Source organism: Crocodylus porosus, unplaced genomic scaffold, assembly GCF_001723895.1.
Source record: "Crocodylus porosus isolate Cpor-Errol unplaced genomic scaffold, CroPor_comp1, whole genome shotgun sequence".
Lineage (NCBI taxonomy): Eukaryota > Metazoa > Chordata > Crocodylia > Crocodylidae > Crocodylus > Crocodylus porosus.
In genome coordinates, this window is record NW_017728947.1 from 53,870,528 (window position 1) to 53,886,252 (window position 15,725).

At 41.3% G+C, this 15,725-nt stretch overlaps 1 protein-coding gene across 1 annotated transcript in view; it reads left to right on the forward strand.

The window, feature by feature from the left end:
• The window catches only part of SPTBN5 (spectrin beta, non-erythrocytic 5), a 151,274-nt gene that overhangs the window by 17,276 nt on the left and 118,273 nt on the right, over nt 1-15,725 (forward strand). The window contains exons 7-15 of the mRNA XM_019551043.1: nt 2,165-2,796; nt 2,937-3,075; nt 4,051-4,289; nt 7,099-7,252; nt 8,452-8,652; nt 10,786-10,992; nt 11,257-11,445; nt 12,668-12,820; nt 13,755-13,885. Of these exons, the coding sequence (XP_019406588.1) occupies nt 2,165-2,796; nt 2,937-3,075; nt 4,051-4,289; nt 7,099-7,252; nt 8,452-8,652; nt 10,786-10,992; nt 11,257-11,445; nt 12,668-12,820; nt 13,755-13,885 (2,045 nt within the window). The remainder of the gene's footprint in view (nt 1-2,164; nt 2,797-2,936; nt 3,076-4,050; nt 4,290-7,098; nt 7,253-8,451; nt 8,653-10,785; nt 10,993-11,256; nt 11,446-12,667; nt 12,821-13,754; nt 13,886-15,725) is intronic.

Below are 15,725 nucleotides of genomic sequence, written 5' to 3' on the forward strand. Positions count from 1 at the left end.
TTATTCATTTATTTTTACCAACTAACCATAATGTTGTGGTGGCTTTTCTTTGGGATAATGTATTTTGCATAGGAACAAAATCATTCTTTTTAAAAATATAAGGTAAACAAAAATATTTACCATTTGTGCATGTGAATTTAGGAAAATCTGATTTTTAAAAGATGACTGTGTTGTGGTACCAATGTTTCTGCCTCATGGGAAGCACAAACATTTAAATCAGGGTTTCACTTGTTGTGACAAGGTAGAAAGCTTCTGAAGATGAGGGATTGCATGGTTAAGTAATTTGGGATAAGCAAAAGGAGATCCTGAGCTGGATATCAATACCAGCACTGCACTCTGAAAAGGTATGAGAGGAGGACTTGGAGATTGATTAATCAATAACTGGGCCTAAATGAAGAGACTGGGTAAAAGGTGTAGGGTGGACCCATCAAAGGCTCTGAGGTTCAGCTTGAAGGTATATTTCTGGTTGTCATAAAACGTGGTTATTTCCTCTCTATGAGCCTTGAATTATGCACTCCTCAAGTTAAAAGCTGCAGAGAACACAGTTACAGGGCGTCTTCTTGTTCCTTATTTTTAAAATGGAGTATCATTTGGAAATGGGACTCTGTTATAGAACAGCAGATTGCATTCAGGCCTAGCAGATTTAAGCTAGGCACTTCTAAAGCGCTGTGTATACTGTATAGGAACTCTTAGCTTAAGACAAGACACATTTTCACATTAATGAAAAAAGCTTAAGGGGTGAATATTTCTCTACCTTCTGTTCCACTTAACTTCTTTTTCTTTTTCTCTGGGTTTTTCTCTTTTCATTTTCTGAACTTACTGGAGGGTTTTTTGCAATTTTTTTTTCTTCTTGCAGTTGTATGTTACTTTCCACCCAATTTTCTTTCTCTGCTGCTGCTTTTGTTACCTGCTCCTCTTTCCATTTTCCCCTATAGAGGCCTTCCTGTCTTTTCCTTCCTCCCTATTACAGAAAGCAATAAAATGAGAGATCTGATAATCTCTTTGTGCCCTTAGTCCCCTCAAATAGGCAGCTCTGAATTCACTAATAGGATTAAGGAGGGAAGTCTCAATGTGTCAAGGCAGTCTGAGAGCAGAGGCTAATTGGGTGACCAGACTGAAGAGAAAACCAATCCAGGGAGGTAAATCTCCCTACCCCCACCCATTTCAGTAGCCATGCACTTATTAGGATCCTTCAGCAAGAACTGGGTGCGATGGCAGAATATACAGAAGGGATCCCTGATGCCACAGACTGCTTTTCGTGCACTAAAGGTTGGTGCTATTTTACTCCTTTTCCAGCAATGGGACTTTTGGTCTTTTCCAAGTACCCATTCTGATAGAAGGTCAATCATCAGTCATATCATGTGGTTCTTAGAGGCCTTTACTTAGTTTCCACATCCCTTACTGACTGAAGTGTCTGCAACTGATGGTCTCTGTGTTACCATAAAGAGCAGCAGAGATACAGGGTGGTGTTCTTTGTTATCTGAAATTCCAAGCAGCAGAACCTTAGTCATGGGGTTTTGGGGGTATTTCAGGAGTAGAGGTCTCACAGAGCTGTAGGATTATGATAAGGAAGATAAAATGGAAAGGAACAACAACAGCATAATTAAAAATGGAAGAAAATGTTTTGTAACCCTTATTCTAGGTTTCGCTAGGTTTACTGTCACCTTTGGCTTCAGACAGTCAGGGTCCAAGTCCAGGTCAGATCACAAATGGAATGAGTGAGTGAAGTTAGTATTAGTTCAAAATTATCAGCTTCACTGTTTCATAGGTGTTGGTTGTAGCTGCTTCTGTCTAAGGATATAGGCAGACAAGGTCCTTTGGGTAAATGTGGTATCTTTTATTAGGCCAGCTAAATAGTTGGAAAAATTGTTCTTTGCAAACTTCCCATTTGTGCCCAAAAGCCTGCTAAGAACAATTTTTGGGGTGTGGTCATTCTAGGATTTGAAAGGATACTCCCAACCTTAAATATGATAACTGTCTCCATGCTGATATAACAATGTGAAGGTCACAGCAACCTGCTATGTTTAAATTGCACTTTCTCTGTGCTTATGGCAGCTCATTTGCATCTTGATTAAACTTAGTTTACACGTATGCCACACAGTTTTTCACTCTGATTCATCCTTCTTATTATTATATAACTGGACTTTTTATATTTCTGTTGCAGATTCTGTTCTTTCTAAAGGAAATAGATGGTTTGAAGTTTCAGTATGAGCAGATGACCTCTGAGCTCTTGAAATGGATTAGACAGAAGGTGATAGAGCTGGATAACCGACACTTCCCTAACTCTGTGCCAGAAATGCAGCTCCTCATGGCCAGGTTCAAGACCTTCCGCACAGTGGAGAAGCCCCCCAAATACCAAGAGAAGGGCATGATTGAAGCCCTCTTCTTCAACATCAGAACCAAACAGAGAGCCAACAATCAACAGTTATATATTCCCCCTGAAGGCAAGATGCTGCAAGATGTGGAAAAAGAGTGGAATATCCTGGAGAAGGCAGAGAACTGTCGGGGGAAAGCATTGCAACAGGAGATGCTGAGGCTCCAGAAAGTGGAACAACTGGCCCAGATGTTCAGGAAGAAGGCTGCCCTGCGTGAGTCCTATTTGAAAGAAATGAGGATGGTGATTGGGAAGCAGGACTTCTGGCCAGAGAGTGTGGACAAAATGGAGGCTGCTACAAAGAAACTGGAAGCCATTGTCACAGATGTGCAGCCTAGGAAGCAACGCTTCATAGCTTTGGCTACAATGGCAGCTGTCATCAAGCAGGAGAATTACCATGACAAGAACCAAATCATGAGGAAGTGAGTCATGCTGGTGGAACTGAGTAAAAACTAAGCTTCTCTAAAACCACAAACTCTATGCCTCAACAAAGTTTTTCCTAGGTTGTCTAAAATATCTGATCTTTGTGATGAATTGATCCTTTTTTTTCTTGTCTTTATAGGCAAGCCGACATTTCACAACAATGGCAGGATCTTCTGGAGCAACTGCAGAGGAAAAGAGATGCTCTGGGAGCAATGCAAGAAACTCTGGGACTTCTGAGGGAAGCAGATACACTTACAGAGGAACTTAAAGCACTGCAGGTATCGCCCTCCCTCCTTCAGCATGTGTGCTGGTCATAAAATTTGGACCACTACCAGTATAAGTAACTGCAAGAGATGAGAATATTCCAGTGACAACTATGGTTTGAAATGTTTATATGCGGTGTTTATGGGAGATGCAGGTGTTTAGCATTTTACAAAAAACACATGCCCCTTTTATTTTGACACCTAAATGTGGGTATCGGATCAAAATATTACATGCCTACTTTTGGGATGTGTACTTTTGACCATAGGCAACACGCAGGAGGGAATAGGGGGGAACGTGCCCTCCCAAGATAAGCCACCAGTGACAATTATTGGTCGCCACCTGCCCCCTACCTCGCTGCCGATGTGGATGCTGGCGTCTGTGGGTGGTCTCCGCTTGCTGCTTGCTCCCTGCCCGCCACTGACACCGCCACCAGCATCTGTGGGTAGTCCCTGTTTGCTGACTGCTGCTCACTATAAAATCTGAATCTCATTGAATTCCAGCATTTTTTTCAGCTAAGAAAACAGAGAAATAGCATAGAATCATTGACCCATAATGTATCTCAGAAAGACAGATGTAATATTTTTTTCTAATCAAAAATTGAATTAAGCACAGTACAATTAGCATATAGGACAATTCTGCTCAGTGTACATGACAAATGGTGTTAATATGGACAACGAGTGACTGAGGCAACAAGACCTGTTTGTTTGAAAAATAGTATTATTTCCATTGCAACACATAAAAACAACTGATGATGGGCAATATCTTGAATTTGGAGATCGTTCGTAAGTCAACCAGTTAGTATTTCTGCATAATTCAAATCATGCACCAACTTTTTTCTCCCTGACATTGAATACTCCAGTCAGAGTTAATGGGAATCCTTCCATTGATTTTTGCAATCTTTAGATTAGTTCTTCAGATCTTTCACTGGTATTGCCCATAGAAAAAAATGGGTTGAAAATTAATCCTGGTAACTCTTGCTTTTTTTGCAGGCACTTGTGAGTTCCCAAGATTGTGGGAAGCAGCTACTGGAGGTAGTAGATTTGCTCCAGAGGCACAGCTTGATTGACTCTCAGATCTCTTCCTATGGTGACAGAGTGAAATTCATCACAGAAAGTACAGCAGTGGTCACTAAAGCCAAAGCAAATGCAGTCAAGTCAAATGTGCTTCATGCCAAAGTTATGATGCTCGGTCAGCAGTATCAAGCCCTTGTGGCTCTCAGCAAATCTCGGTACATCAATCTTTATGGCTCCAGTCTTTCTGTTTAGGATTGTGGGCACCCTTTTATAACTGAGGGAACAAGAGCACCAGAATTTATTTGTCCACTTATAAAAGGACAGCAGAACCAACCCAAGTATTTCAGCAATGTTTGGTGCTGACTCTAAGACAGTGTTTCTCAAAGTAGTGGTCCATGGACCAGTGCCAATCCGCGAGCCACCAGTTGCCAGGAAAGAAAGAAATATATTCGCTGGTCCACAGGGAGTTGCCAGGAAAGAAAGAAATATATTTTCAGAAGCATAACATTGATATGTCATAGCACCACAGTTTGTACGTTCCAACACTCTAGGTGATGTCATGTTGTACAAGGTGAGGAAAGAGAAAGAAACAACCAGTCGCACATTTGTGTAGCGCTGTTACATGCAGTTGCTGCCACCGGCTGAACTGGGTACCAGTCTCTGGCTCCCTGGAAAAAAAATTGCCAGTCCACCACATCAGATAGTTTGAGAAGCACTGTTCTAAGAGACTGCCTTTTTTGTAGTCTAGGAAAGGACTTCAGTCTCAACATACATTCCAAACTGCAGGTTGCCTCAACCTGTCCTTTCTGCTAGATGTGCTCAGAGGCATTGGGTGTTGGCTATAGCTAAGCCTGGGAAATTTGACTGGGGTGTGCTGGGCTCCTGCTGAGACCAAAGTCTTCTGGAGGTTGCTGGCTAGATGGTCTTGCCCCTCCACTCAAGGTCAGAATGGTCCCCATATTTCGGGTCAGGAAGGAATTTTACCTCATGGTCAGATTGGTACAGATTGTAGAGGTTTTTGCCTTCCCCTTTAGTGGGGGGAGTGGCTTTCTATCCAAGATCTCTTGAGCATATATTAACAATATTTTATAGAAGCAGGACATAGAAGCAGGCTGCTGTGGTTCCTCTGCTTCACTTGTGGCTGGTTAGGCTGTTAGGTCTGTGTTGCATCAGGGTTGCTGTTTGTCTTAAGTAGAGGTTAGATTCTGGTTTTCATAGGATGGTTTGGATAGGGATGATCCTCCCTCAGGCAGGGGGTTGGACTAGATGACCTCTAAAGGTCCCTTTCAGTCCTACTTCTCTATGATATGTGACTTGGGCTTGATATAGAAAAATTCATTAAGGAGTCTACGTGCAACTGACTTGCAGAAGGTAGGATTCTGAATGATAGCCAGCATGGATTTGTTGTGGGCACGGCTTGTTTTACCAACCTCATCTCCTTTTACAATCAAGTAACTTGCCACCTGGATAAGAAAAAGGAGGTTGCTATTGTATACCTTGACTGCCAAAAAGCCTTTGATCTGGTATCCCACAATATTCTCGTGAGAAAATTGGAGGATTGTGAGTAGAAAGCTGGCTGCGGGGTAGGACTCAGAGAGTTCTAATGAACAGATCTGTGTCGTCCCGGTGAGAAGTGGCCAGTGATGTCTCTCAGCAGTTGGTGCTTGGTCCAGTGCTTTTCTACATCTTTATCAATGATTTTACGTGGGGGTGAAGAGCTCACTGGCCAAGTTCACAGACAACACCAAGTTATGGAAAAGCATGGTCATGCTTGAAGGAAGGCTACAGATACAGGTGGACTTAGACAGGTTTGCAAGTTGGGCGGATCGAAACCAGATGAAGTTCAACATCAAGAAATGTGAAGTGCTCCACCTGGGGATGAACAATCCCCTACACACCTACAGGCTTGGTGGCGCCAAACTGACCAGCAACATGAATGAAAGGGACCTCAGGTTAATAATTGACCAGAGTATGAAAATGAGCTGGCAGTGTGACACTGTTGCCATCAGGTCAAATAATATTCTGGCATGCATCAATTCCTAGCAAAACCAAGGAAGTGATTCTTCTGCTCTACTCAGAATTGGTAAGACCACAGCTGGAGTACTGCATCCAGTTCTGGGTACCACACTTTAACAAAGACATGGTAAAGCTTGAGAGAGTCCAGAGAAGGACCACCAGTGTGATCAGAGACTTGCACAGCAAGCCATACAAGGATAGGCTGAGGGACCTGGGACTCTTCAGCCTGAAAAAAGAGAAAGCTGAGAGGGGACCTGGTGTAGCATTACATCAGAGGAGAACATCAAGGGCTCAGTGAACAACTGTTTATCAGGGAACCCTTGGGGAAAACCAGGAGTACTTGCCACAAACTTCTGGAAGACTGTTTCAGGCTCAACATTAGGAAAAACTTCTTCATAGTCAGGATGTCCAGACTGTGGAATAAACTCCCTCCAGACATAGTGTAATCACCTACTTTTGAAATCTTCAAGAGGAGACTGGATGGTCACCTTGCTGGGGTCACCTCACCCCAGTTGCCTTTTCTGCCTGGTGCCGTGGGCTAGACCTGATGATCTTCCAAGGTCCCTTCTAGCCTTACAATCAATCAAACTATGGCTGATTCCTTAGGCTAAAGAGGAATTGAGTTTTGGCTGTCTCATGTCGCTCCACTAATAGACTAAACTAGGTCCCAGAGTTTGAATCAAAGGTCCATACCAAACCTAAGTGGCTCATCAGGTACCATAGTTAAGGTATTCTAGTGGCTAGCATCACAGCCTGGCACCTCTGTGTCTTTGATAACTAGGCACCTACTCACAACTGAGTTACCAAAGGCAGTTTTCAGTCTATATTCAATTCAAGGCTTGAACAAACCCCTCTCAAACCATAGTAAAATGCCTTAGCCACTTTGTCATTGTACCACAGTCATTAGGAGGGCCACAGAAACTCTGTGTTAAAGGATTTGATTATCCCATTCTCCATTTCCAGATGCTACCTAGTATTCTAGTATTGACTGCTTGTTTTCTGTATTAGACAATCTCTGCTGGAGGAGGCTTTGAAGCTTTTTGAATTTTTTCATGACTGCAAAGAGGAAGAGTTGTGGATCTCTGAGAAATGCCAGCTAGTGAGGACAGCTGCATTAGGACGAGATCTAAGTCAGATCACATCCTCCATTCAAAAGCACAAGGTATCTTCTTTGTTATTGGTGTCTGTTGTAGATATTAAATCTAGTTTTTCTCATAATATGTCTTGTTCTTTTCCTTTAATGTTGTAGTAAATGCGTTCATTAAAGAATTAAGCAACATTTCTCTTCTTTCAAGGGCTCAGGCCAGCTTCTGGAAGCAGATAAAACCTGCAGCAAAGGGATCCTTTCCTGTTTGTGGGGCAGCCCAGGATTTAAATTGGGATTGTGGATTTGTGAATTAGCACAGTGAAGAACCATTAGCCCACTTGGATGGATGGGAGGAAGAGGTGCTTCTTATCCATTCATCCTCCCCCAAATCGAGTAGATGGATAAATTGATAAATTGATCAGGATGGGGCAGTTTTTTTGCCACACGGGCTTGGCAGCTTGTCGGTGGGCACTAAGCCATAGCACAGACGTATAGGAGTAAATATGGGGCTTTTGGCCTGCCCACAAATTGTGTCCCCCCAGACTCAAGACACACCAGTCATCCCTGGGATAAAAGGTAGTGAAGAGAAAGAAGATAAGAATGATACAGTAAAATAGAATGGGAGTATCTAACATATCATGTAGAATCTGTTATCAAGTCTCTTGTGGTGCTGGACTTGGTTGGGGACAAAAGTTTACTCTTGGAACATCCATCTGGTTGCTAAATAGGAAGCACTGTGACAAACATATCAGAAGACATAAGAAGACAGTGAGATATTTTAAATAGGAATTTCTTGCATGAGTGCTGATTTTTAAACTAGATTATCAAGAGTAACAGCATGATAGCACAGCCACAAACACAAAATCTCCAGAGAGAGTTGTGTATCTCCAGGGGTGAGGGAGAGATGTCTGAGGGAGAGAGAAAGTGAGTACTAAAAGATGTAAAATGTCCGAGGCAGTTGATGATAAACCTCACCCCCAGAGGATATCAGGTCAACTGTGCTCCTGCTGGAACAGAAATGGTTGCGACTTCCTGGCTATCAATAGAATAATGCTGAAAGACTGAAAGGAATTGGGGTGGGGAAGTAAAAGCTCACAGGAAGTTTCTGATTGGGAATGAAGGAGCATTGTGAAAACAAAATTCTTACAAATGTTACTTCAATAATAGTTGACCAGAGATGCTGTCAGTTAGACCAAGTCAAAACTCTCAGCTGAGACAAGTCCCTTGTGTTTGAATGTCAGCACCATTCTTTATGCTATCACTCCATTCAACAGGCTCTAGAAACTGAATGCAACTCCCACAAAGTGATTTGTTCTAATGTAATGAGAAAAGGCTGGGAGCTAAGTCAAAGGAACCCTTTACGACGGGCAGCTATTCAGAAGCAGACAGACAGCCTCCAAAACCTGTGGCAACAGCTCCAGGATGAGGTGGTAAACCGCAAAATCCGTTTGCAAGCAGCTGCTCTCATCAAACAGGTAAAAAATTCTACAGTTCTTGCATTTGATTAGAGGGAGAAGATAGATTTGTTCCATTTCTGCTTGTGCTGCTACCCAGGAGGTTTTGTAAGATGTGCAGCAAGGGACTGGAAACAGTGATTTTTGCTCAAGTGAAGAAGGTGACTATCAGATCACAAGACCTATGACCAGCTATGTATCAAAACTGCTGATTTCTGTTTGTCTGTAACTGCTGTAAAATGTTCCCTAAATCCTAAAATCCATGCTTTGCCTTCATTAGCCCTTTTCATAATTATCTGATATAGACTTCGTGGTTGGCAGCTGTTTTGCAGTAGTCAGCCTAGAAACTTTGAAAACCCAGGCCCCTTGTATTTGAGATCAGACTCATCTCTTTTGAGAGCCAGTCCATAGAAAGCAGTGCTGTACATATGCTAACCATTTTCTCAGAAATGCTAAATGAAAATAACTGAATAATTGCTGATATCTCATCATCATCTCTGTGAATGAGGCCAGAGTGACTGTCTGACAGTCATCTGTAGAAAAACAGGAGGATCAATCCCAAACCAAAACCTATGATCTTGCACACTTCACATACAAAATAGTTAACCTGGTATTCATACCATTGGGCCATGAAAGATGCTGATAATGGTTAATTAGGAATATCTTTTCTCTTAAGTGAATCTCGGGGAGTTGTTTGCTTTCTGATTGGCAAGTAATCTGTTCCCATCTAGTGATTTATACTGATGAAACAAGAATGTTTCTGTTTTACAGATGGGATTAAATCTCCAAAAGAGTTAATGGTACTTTAGGGTTTTGCCTGCTGTGTTTATATATCCGAGTCAGCACTGGAGAACCTACTTTGCCTGGCATTGTTCTATTGGGGTTGGTCACATTGTTAGCTTCCCTGAAGGGCTGCATCTTCAGAGTGAGTCTATAAGTCAGGTAGCACACTAGATAGACAACACAAGAAATAAAAGGCCTAAGCTGAGCCACATGTGAGGAGATTTTCAAAGACAGAGGTAGTAGCTAGGTACTAAGCACGAGTAGATGTCTATCTAATATTTCTCTCTAGAAAACTCCAACAGAAGTAACAAATAGTCTCAGGCCACAAAGCTGAGATCCTGAGCAGAAGTTTCCTAGAGTATGAAAAGTTTGTGAAGCTGGGATTTTGATCTCTCTCTCTCTCTCTCTCTCTCTCAATTAAAGATGTGAATACACTCAAATGCATGCACAGAGCAATTATAAAATCAGCATTTACCAATGGCACCATGCTGTTTCGACTACTGTCATTTTAAGTGTATTTTTCCTGCGTTTTCCATTTTTTGTCACATTTGAGCATAAATTTCTTTCCTAAACACTTTTTTTTGTTTTGTTTGACAAACACTGAATTATTCCCTGGTTCTAACACGTTTCATCCTATTTTGATTTTTATCACCCACTTACAAACCGCTTACCTCCCTTTTTGGTTAAAATAAATTTGTTCTATAACATAATTTCTTTTACAAATATAAACAGACTGCAACCTATGGGAGAAACTGGGTACAATCTATGAAGGTTGCTCTTATTAGATGCAACTTTACTCTGTAACCTCAAAGGGGAGTAATTTTTAACCTTTGTGGGAAAATATCCTTGTTGTTGAAACTGTAAAATATTTTCAGAGTAATTTGGACCCACTCCCAATCAGTCTCCCATGCTAGGTACAAAGGAGAATTGTATTGGTTACAAGCAGTAGTTTTGGAATAGGGTACAGGGTAGAGCAATATCAGAGAAATCCCACAGAGCAAACCAGTCTGGCAGAGGTAGCCTTTTCATTATGCATCTGAGTTACTGAAAGCTATATATCTAGTTAGAGCTCAGGTAGCTTACTCACGAGCATCATCCAGAGGCAGGTGGAGATTCCCTCTGGAGCCAAGCAGTTCATTGATCATGAATTTCAAAACAGAGAGCAAATTTCAGATGGCCCAGCTTTTCTCTCTCTGAGTTTTCATCATGGCTACTGCACCTCCTCCTGGGCAGTGCATTATAATTAACATTATGTTTATGTAGTTGATATAGTTTCTGCCCACTGATCCTTTGCCAAACGAGAGGGATTTGGGGCTCTGAATCTCTTGTGGTAACGAAATTAAATATTCCCCATACCTGTGTCCCATTCAGTATTTTGCTGATATTGATGAAGCAGAGTCATGGCTACGGGAACGACAGCCACTCCTGGACAGCAAGGATTATGGGAAGGATGAGTTCAGTGCAGAAGCTCTGCTGTACCGCCATATGCGGCTGGAGAAAGAGATCACAGCCTATGGCTTAGAGATGAGGCGTCTGAAAGAGCAGGCCAATGCTGTAGCAAAGGAAGCTCCATCTGCGGTATGTCAATATGTCACACTTATCATTTTGCCTTTTAATTATATGTCTAACTGGGACTCATCCAGTAGAAAGTTGTGGGGGAAGAAGGGGGGTTTCCCATAGGTTTTCATGAAATTCCTCTGATTCTGTGTTTTTTTTATCCCCAGGAAAATGTTACACAAAAAGCTTCACCTTCTTCTAGTTAGGGGTGTATTTGCAAATTACTGTGCAGAGCATTTGAATGTAATGTTACAAATCTAATTATGTTGAATTTTGCTTTAACAGGTGGCAAAAATTCAGGTCCCAAGTACCCAAAATGAGAGGATCACTAAGATACCATCTGGCCACTTGGGTATCCCTAAAACTCCATTGTCTAGTGCACCTGACCCAGATCCTCACTTCGTTGCAGATAATATTTGGAGGACCCAAAACAGAATTGACTGGCTTTATGAAAACCTTCAGATGATGGCTGAGGTATAATATAGCTCTCAGTACTTTGTGCTTGTGTAGTCTTTCTTAAAGATTAATAGTTGAGTTCAGCAAAGTGTGGGTAGGTGTTAGATCTCTTCCGTTACTTAGCTTGGTCAATGTACTGCAATGCTGAACTGTACAACCACTGAAAAGATTATTGATTGTGCGAAATCATGCAATGCTTTTCCAATATTGGCAGGTTAAAAAGAGGAGTGTGGCTAATTATGGGGGAGTCTCAGAAGGGTTAGGCATTTTGTTTAAACTTTGAATGAAGCCACACTTTGTTTCATATATTGGTTCTTTTTAGTCCAGCGGGTTCCTCCTTCATTAAATGAGACCCACACAGTTATTTCAGTTATCTTCCTATCTCCTTCCTAGTTCTTATACATTTTAGAAAGAAGGCTCTTTTGCATTTATTTAATTTTACTGGAGTTTTCCTGCTATAGGCTTGACAATATGCAAAATGAACACAGAATCTTTGGATTGTAATGATGGAAACCGGAAACATTAATCAATAAGCTTACTGTTTTTCCTTTTACTCTCCCACTTTCTCAGTCTTCCTGGGGTCCTGCTTAAGTGCCTGCTGTACAAGCCTTCTACCAGATAGAGCTTTAGAGTCTGGTCTTGCCTGAAACCAGGCTTTGAATACATGCTTGAGAGTAAAGATGTAATGTTTCATTTGTAACACTAGCTCTGATCTTCAGTTCATCCAACACATACCACCATTATCTTTCTATTCACCAAATGGTGTGCATATCAAGTCTCTAACCACAAATTCCCTAGAAAGTAGTCCAGATTTTAGGTTCAAAATTGTATTCTGTGGCTGCGTCTACACAAGACACTGACTGCTCAGTAGCTCGTTACTACTGTGCGGTAGCATTGCTTGGCATGAAGTGTGATATAAAGCTACTGTGCATTAATAATGAGCTACTGTACGGTCAGCATCACCAAAAAAGCTATTTGGGGATGCTATTGTGCAGTAACACTGGTTATTATTGCGCAGTCATTTAGTACTTGTGCATGCAAGTACTAAAGGACTACGCAGTAACAACTGCACAATCATAGCCTTGTATAGATTTGGCCCATATATGTTACCCACAAGCACCTCCACTAAGTTGCTGTGTTAGTCTGTATGCATTAGTCTTTTTAGAAGTTGGAATCTTCTTTTCTACAAAAGGTCCTGGTGGTCATTCCAACAATATTCAAATCCCCAAATTCTTTACAGAGCAGAAAGAAAGCTCTGGAAGAGATGCTCCGATTATACTGCTTCTACAGCTCCTGTAAAGAGTTTCAGTCATGGATGGAAGATAAAGAGAATGTTTTCCGGACCCTTCAGCCTGAAGCAGACAATGTGGAGGTCATGCAGCAGAAATATCAGGTATACTTCCCCCTGTTCACCATGAGTACCTTGTAAAACACTGAGTACTAGAGAAAAAATATAGGTGAGGAAAGATCTCAAAAGGAGTTTATTTTACTCGTTTTCTTATTATAGTCTAAGTTCCCTATAGTGGCTTGTTGCCAGCCAGAAAATTTCCCAGCATGCACTGTGGTCAGCTAATTAGACAAGCCCTGGGGCTGACTACTTTTTCTGTGTAATGGCCTCCTGCTGCAACTGTTACATAGACACAGCTGCACAGTACAGACATGAGAGCAGACAGCTTGATTGACTGCATTTGCCAGCTCTCCTAATGAGATGCAAACAGCTAGGCATATGCTGAGCACACCTCATTAAGTAACAAGCAATTTCATTGCAAACTAGCCAGCAGACTTTAAATGATTTAATCATTGTTTATAATAATGAAATCAATAGGATTTGCAGAATTTTAATGGATTTCCCTGTTAAGTGCAAGTGTCCAAAATGGCTTACACTGCAATTGAATTTTGATCTTTAGGCCTTGTCTACACTGGAAACTTCTTCAGTGTAAACTAATGTGTAAGTTGAAGTTGATATATTTAAACCAGTATAAATCCCCAATTGTAAACACTCTTATCCTACTCTATGTTTATTTTTAAGTTTATATCCCACCGGTAGGGTTAAGTTAGACCAAAATATCTAGCCTCATAGCAGAATAAGTGTGTCCGCCTGAGGATGGGGTGAGTTGTGTGCATCCTACTGGGCATAAATATATCACATATGCAAGAGTAGGACATATGGTCTAAGGGGAAAGATGAATAAATGAATAGAAGGGCATTAAATGTCTTTTAAAAATGTATTTGACACAAAAATAGAAGATGAGTGGATAAGACAGGTCATTATATGCACAGTGATAGTGAGTTTCAAGTTTAATCCCCCAATATCTGTTTTGTTTTAGAGCTTTTTAATGGAACTGGCCGCTGGGAAAAGCCAACTGGAAAAGATCAAACTCCAAGCAGATAAGCTTGCAAAGAGCAGTCCCATCAAAAAAAATGACATCCATGTTCAGCTGATAGAGATCAATAGGAGGTAAAGGCACTACTGGCAAAAGGGGAATCAGCTTTTAATGAAATGTTATGCCCTGTCTAAGCTTCACCTGAAAAAGTACTAGACTGCTGGGCTTTGGCACACAAAATTAATCTGAAACCTGAAAAGGATTTGTTTTTGTTTTTTTTAATGAACAATTGCTTGTGGCATTGTGGTTTGTGTTATTCCACTAGATCAGCCTTTACCAGTAAGAGAGATTCTAAATAGAGCCCTTCATAAAAAATGACAGAATCAAAGCCCCTGGAGCTCTCTGCATCATAGCTACTGGAGGTATTTTAGCAAGATTAGAATAATAGGGAAACGATCAATAAGCAAGGCCCCCAGCTGGGACCTGCAGCATTAAGGTCATTTTAAGATAATTTTAATTAAAAGTCTTTCCTCTGTCTTCAACTACTAGTTAAATACTAGAACACCTAGTTTCCATAGGTATGAAGGAATGCCCTTTTCATGTGACTACCTGTAGTAGGGAACTGGAATCTTGCACATTGGCGTTTCAAATCAGACATTGCGCAGCCACACACATGCACTTTTTGCTCCCTTAGATGCCAGTTTCAGGGCTTAAGTAGGGCTTAAGTTCTGATTGGAAACTGAGCCTTATAGTCCCAACAGCTATTGGCTGGGGTATGGGGAAAATACACAAATTACAAAACCCTAGTATTAGCTCATAGTTTCCCTTTTGTCAGGGGTAGAGATGCTCCTTGAATTTGAAGGGGGAGTGTTGTTTATGATCCAGTGGAAAAGTTTCCTTATGGGCCCTTATAGGATAAGACAGGATTTAAGATGCCATATCTTCTAGAACTTCAGGAAGCAAATGAATGAGTGGAGTGGGGTGGGGGTGCAGGCTGCATCAGGGCAGCATAGGGGATGTGATGCCTAAGTGCCTGGCCCTTACATTGGAAACAAAAAAGGAGGCTCCTTTCACCATCCTCATCCCTTTGGACCTTGGCCTGAATAAATGGAAAACAGTGAGTAAACTCTGCTTCAGAATTTGAGATATGCTCAGGTTTTGAGATATAAACATATTCACTCACACTGTGACTCCACTTTACAAAGGCAAGCACTCTATGGAAATACCCAAATGCCACAATGGGCAGTTCAAATTGCCATTGGCTTTGTCTGTGTTGCACAGCTATGCACTGACTTGAACATCCAGCTTCAGAACTTAGCGAGTTCTCTAAAAACATCCATATTTGAACAGAATAGGTGTTTTAAAAAACTTTCAATTTTGTAAAATATGTTCAGTGTCAGTTTTTAACTGGTCTTTTGGCACCATACAGCTTCTCAAGGACAAATGTTTCAAGGCAGCATTTGGCTCTTGTACCAATATTTGTTATTTCGTTTGTTTTCATAGTGTCAGCCTAAAGACACTAGCCAATGGAATGGGGTGTGCCTTGTAAGAAGTGAAATTAGCTTTTGTGCACAGGGTAAGGTCTAGTCATGTACACCCTTTAGATCACAATTAATCCCTATTTAGAAGATATTAGCATAAGAGAGTAGACAGTGGTAGAGCATATGTGCTACCCTAGAAACCCTATGTGTTTCAGGAATTAATTTTGCCATAAGTAATTTTGAAAGTCAGTGAACTACGAGTTATAGTGTAAAACAGTAGAAAACTAATCATTTTCTGATAGGTGGAAGCCAGTCATTTCAATGTTTAGATCAGTGTTTCTCAGGTGGGGTGACATGGCACCCCATACCTTAAGGGTACCACACTCCCTGGCTCCTATGTGAGCAGGTAAATGCTCTCCTTCTTCCCGTGTCTGGCACATGGTGTTTGCCCCAGTTATCTCAACAATGGCTCCAGCTGCTTCTATGAGGACAG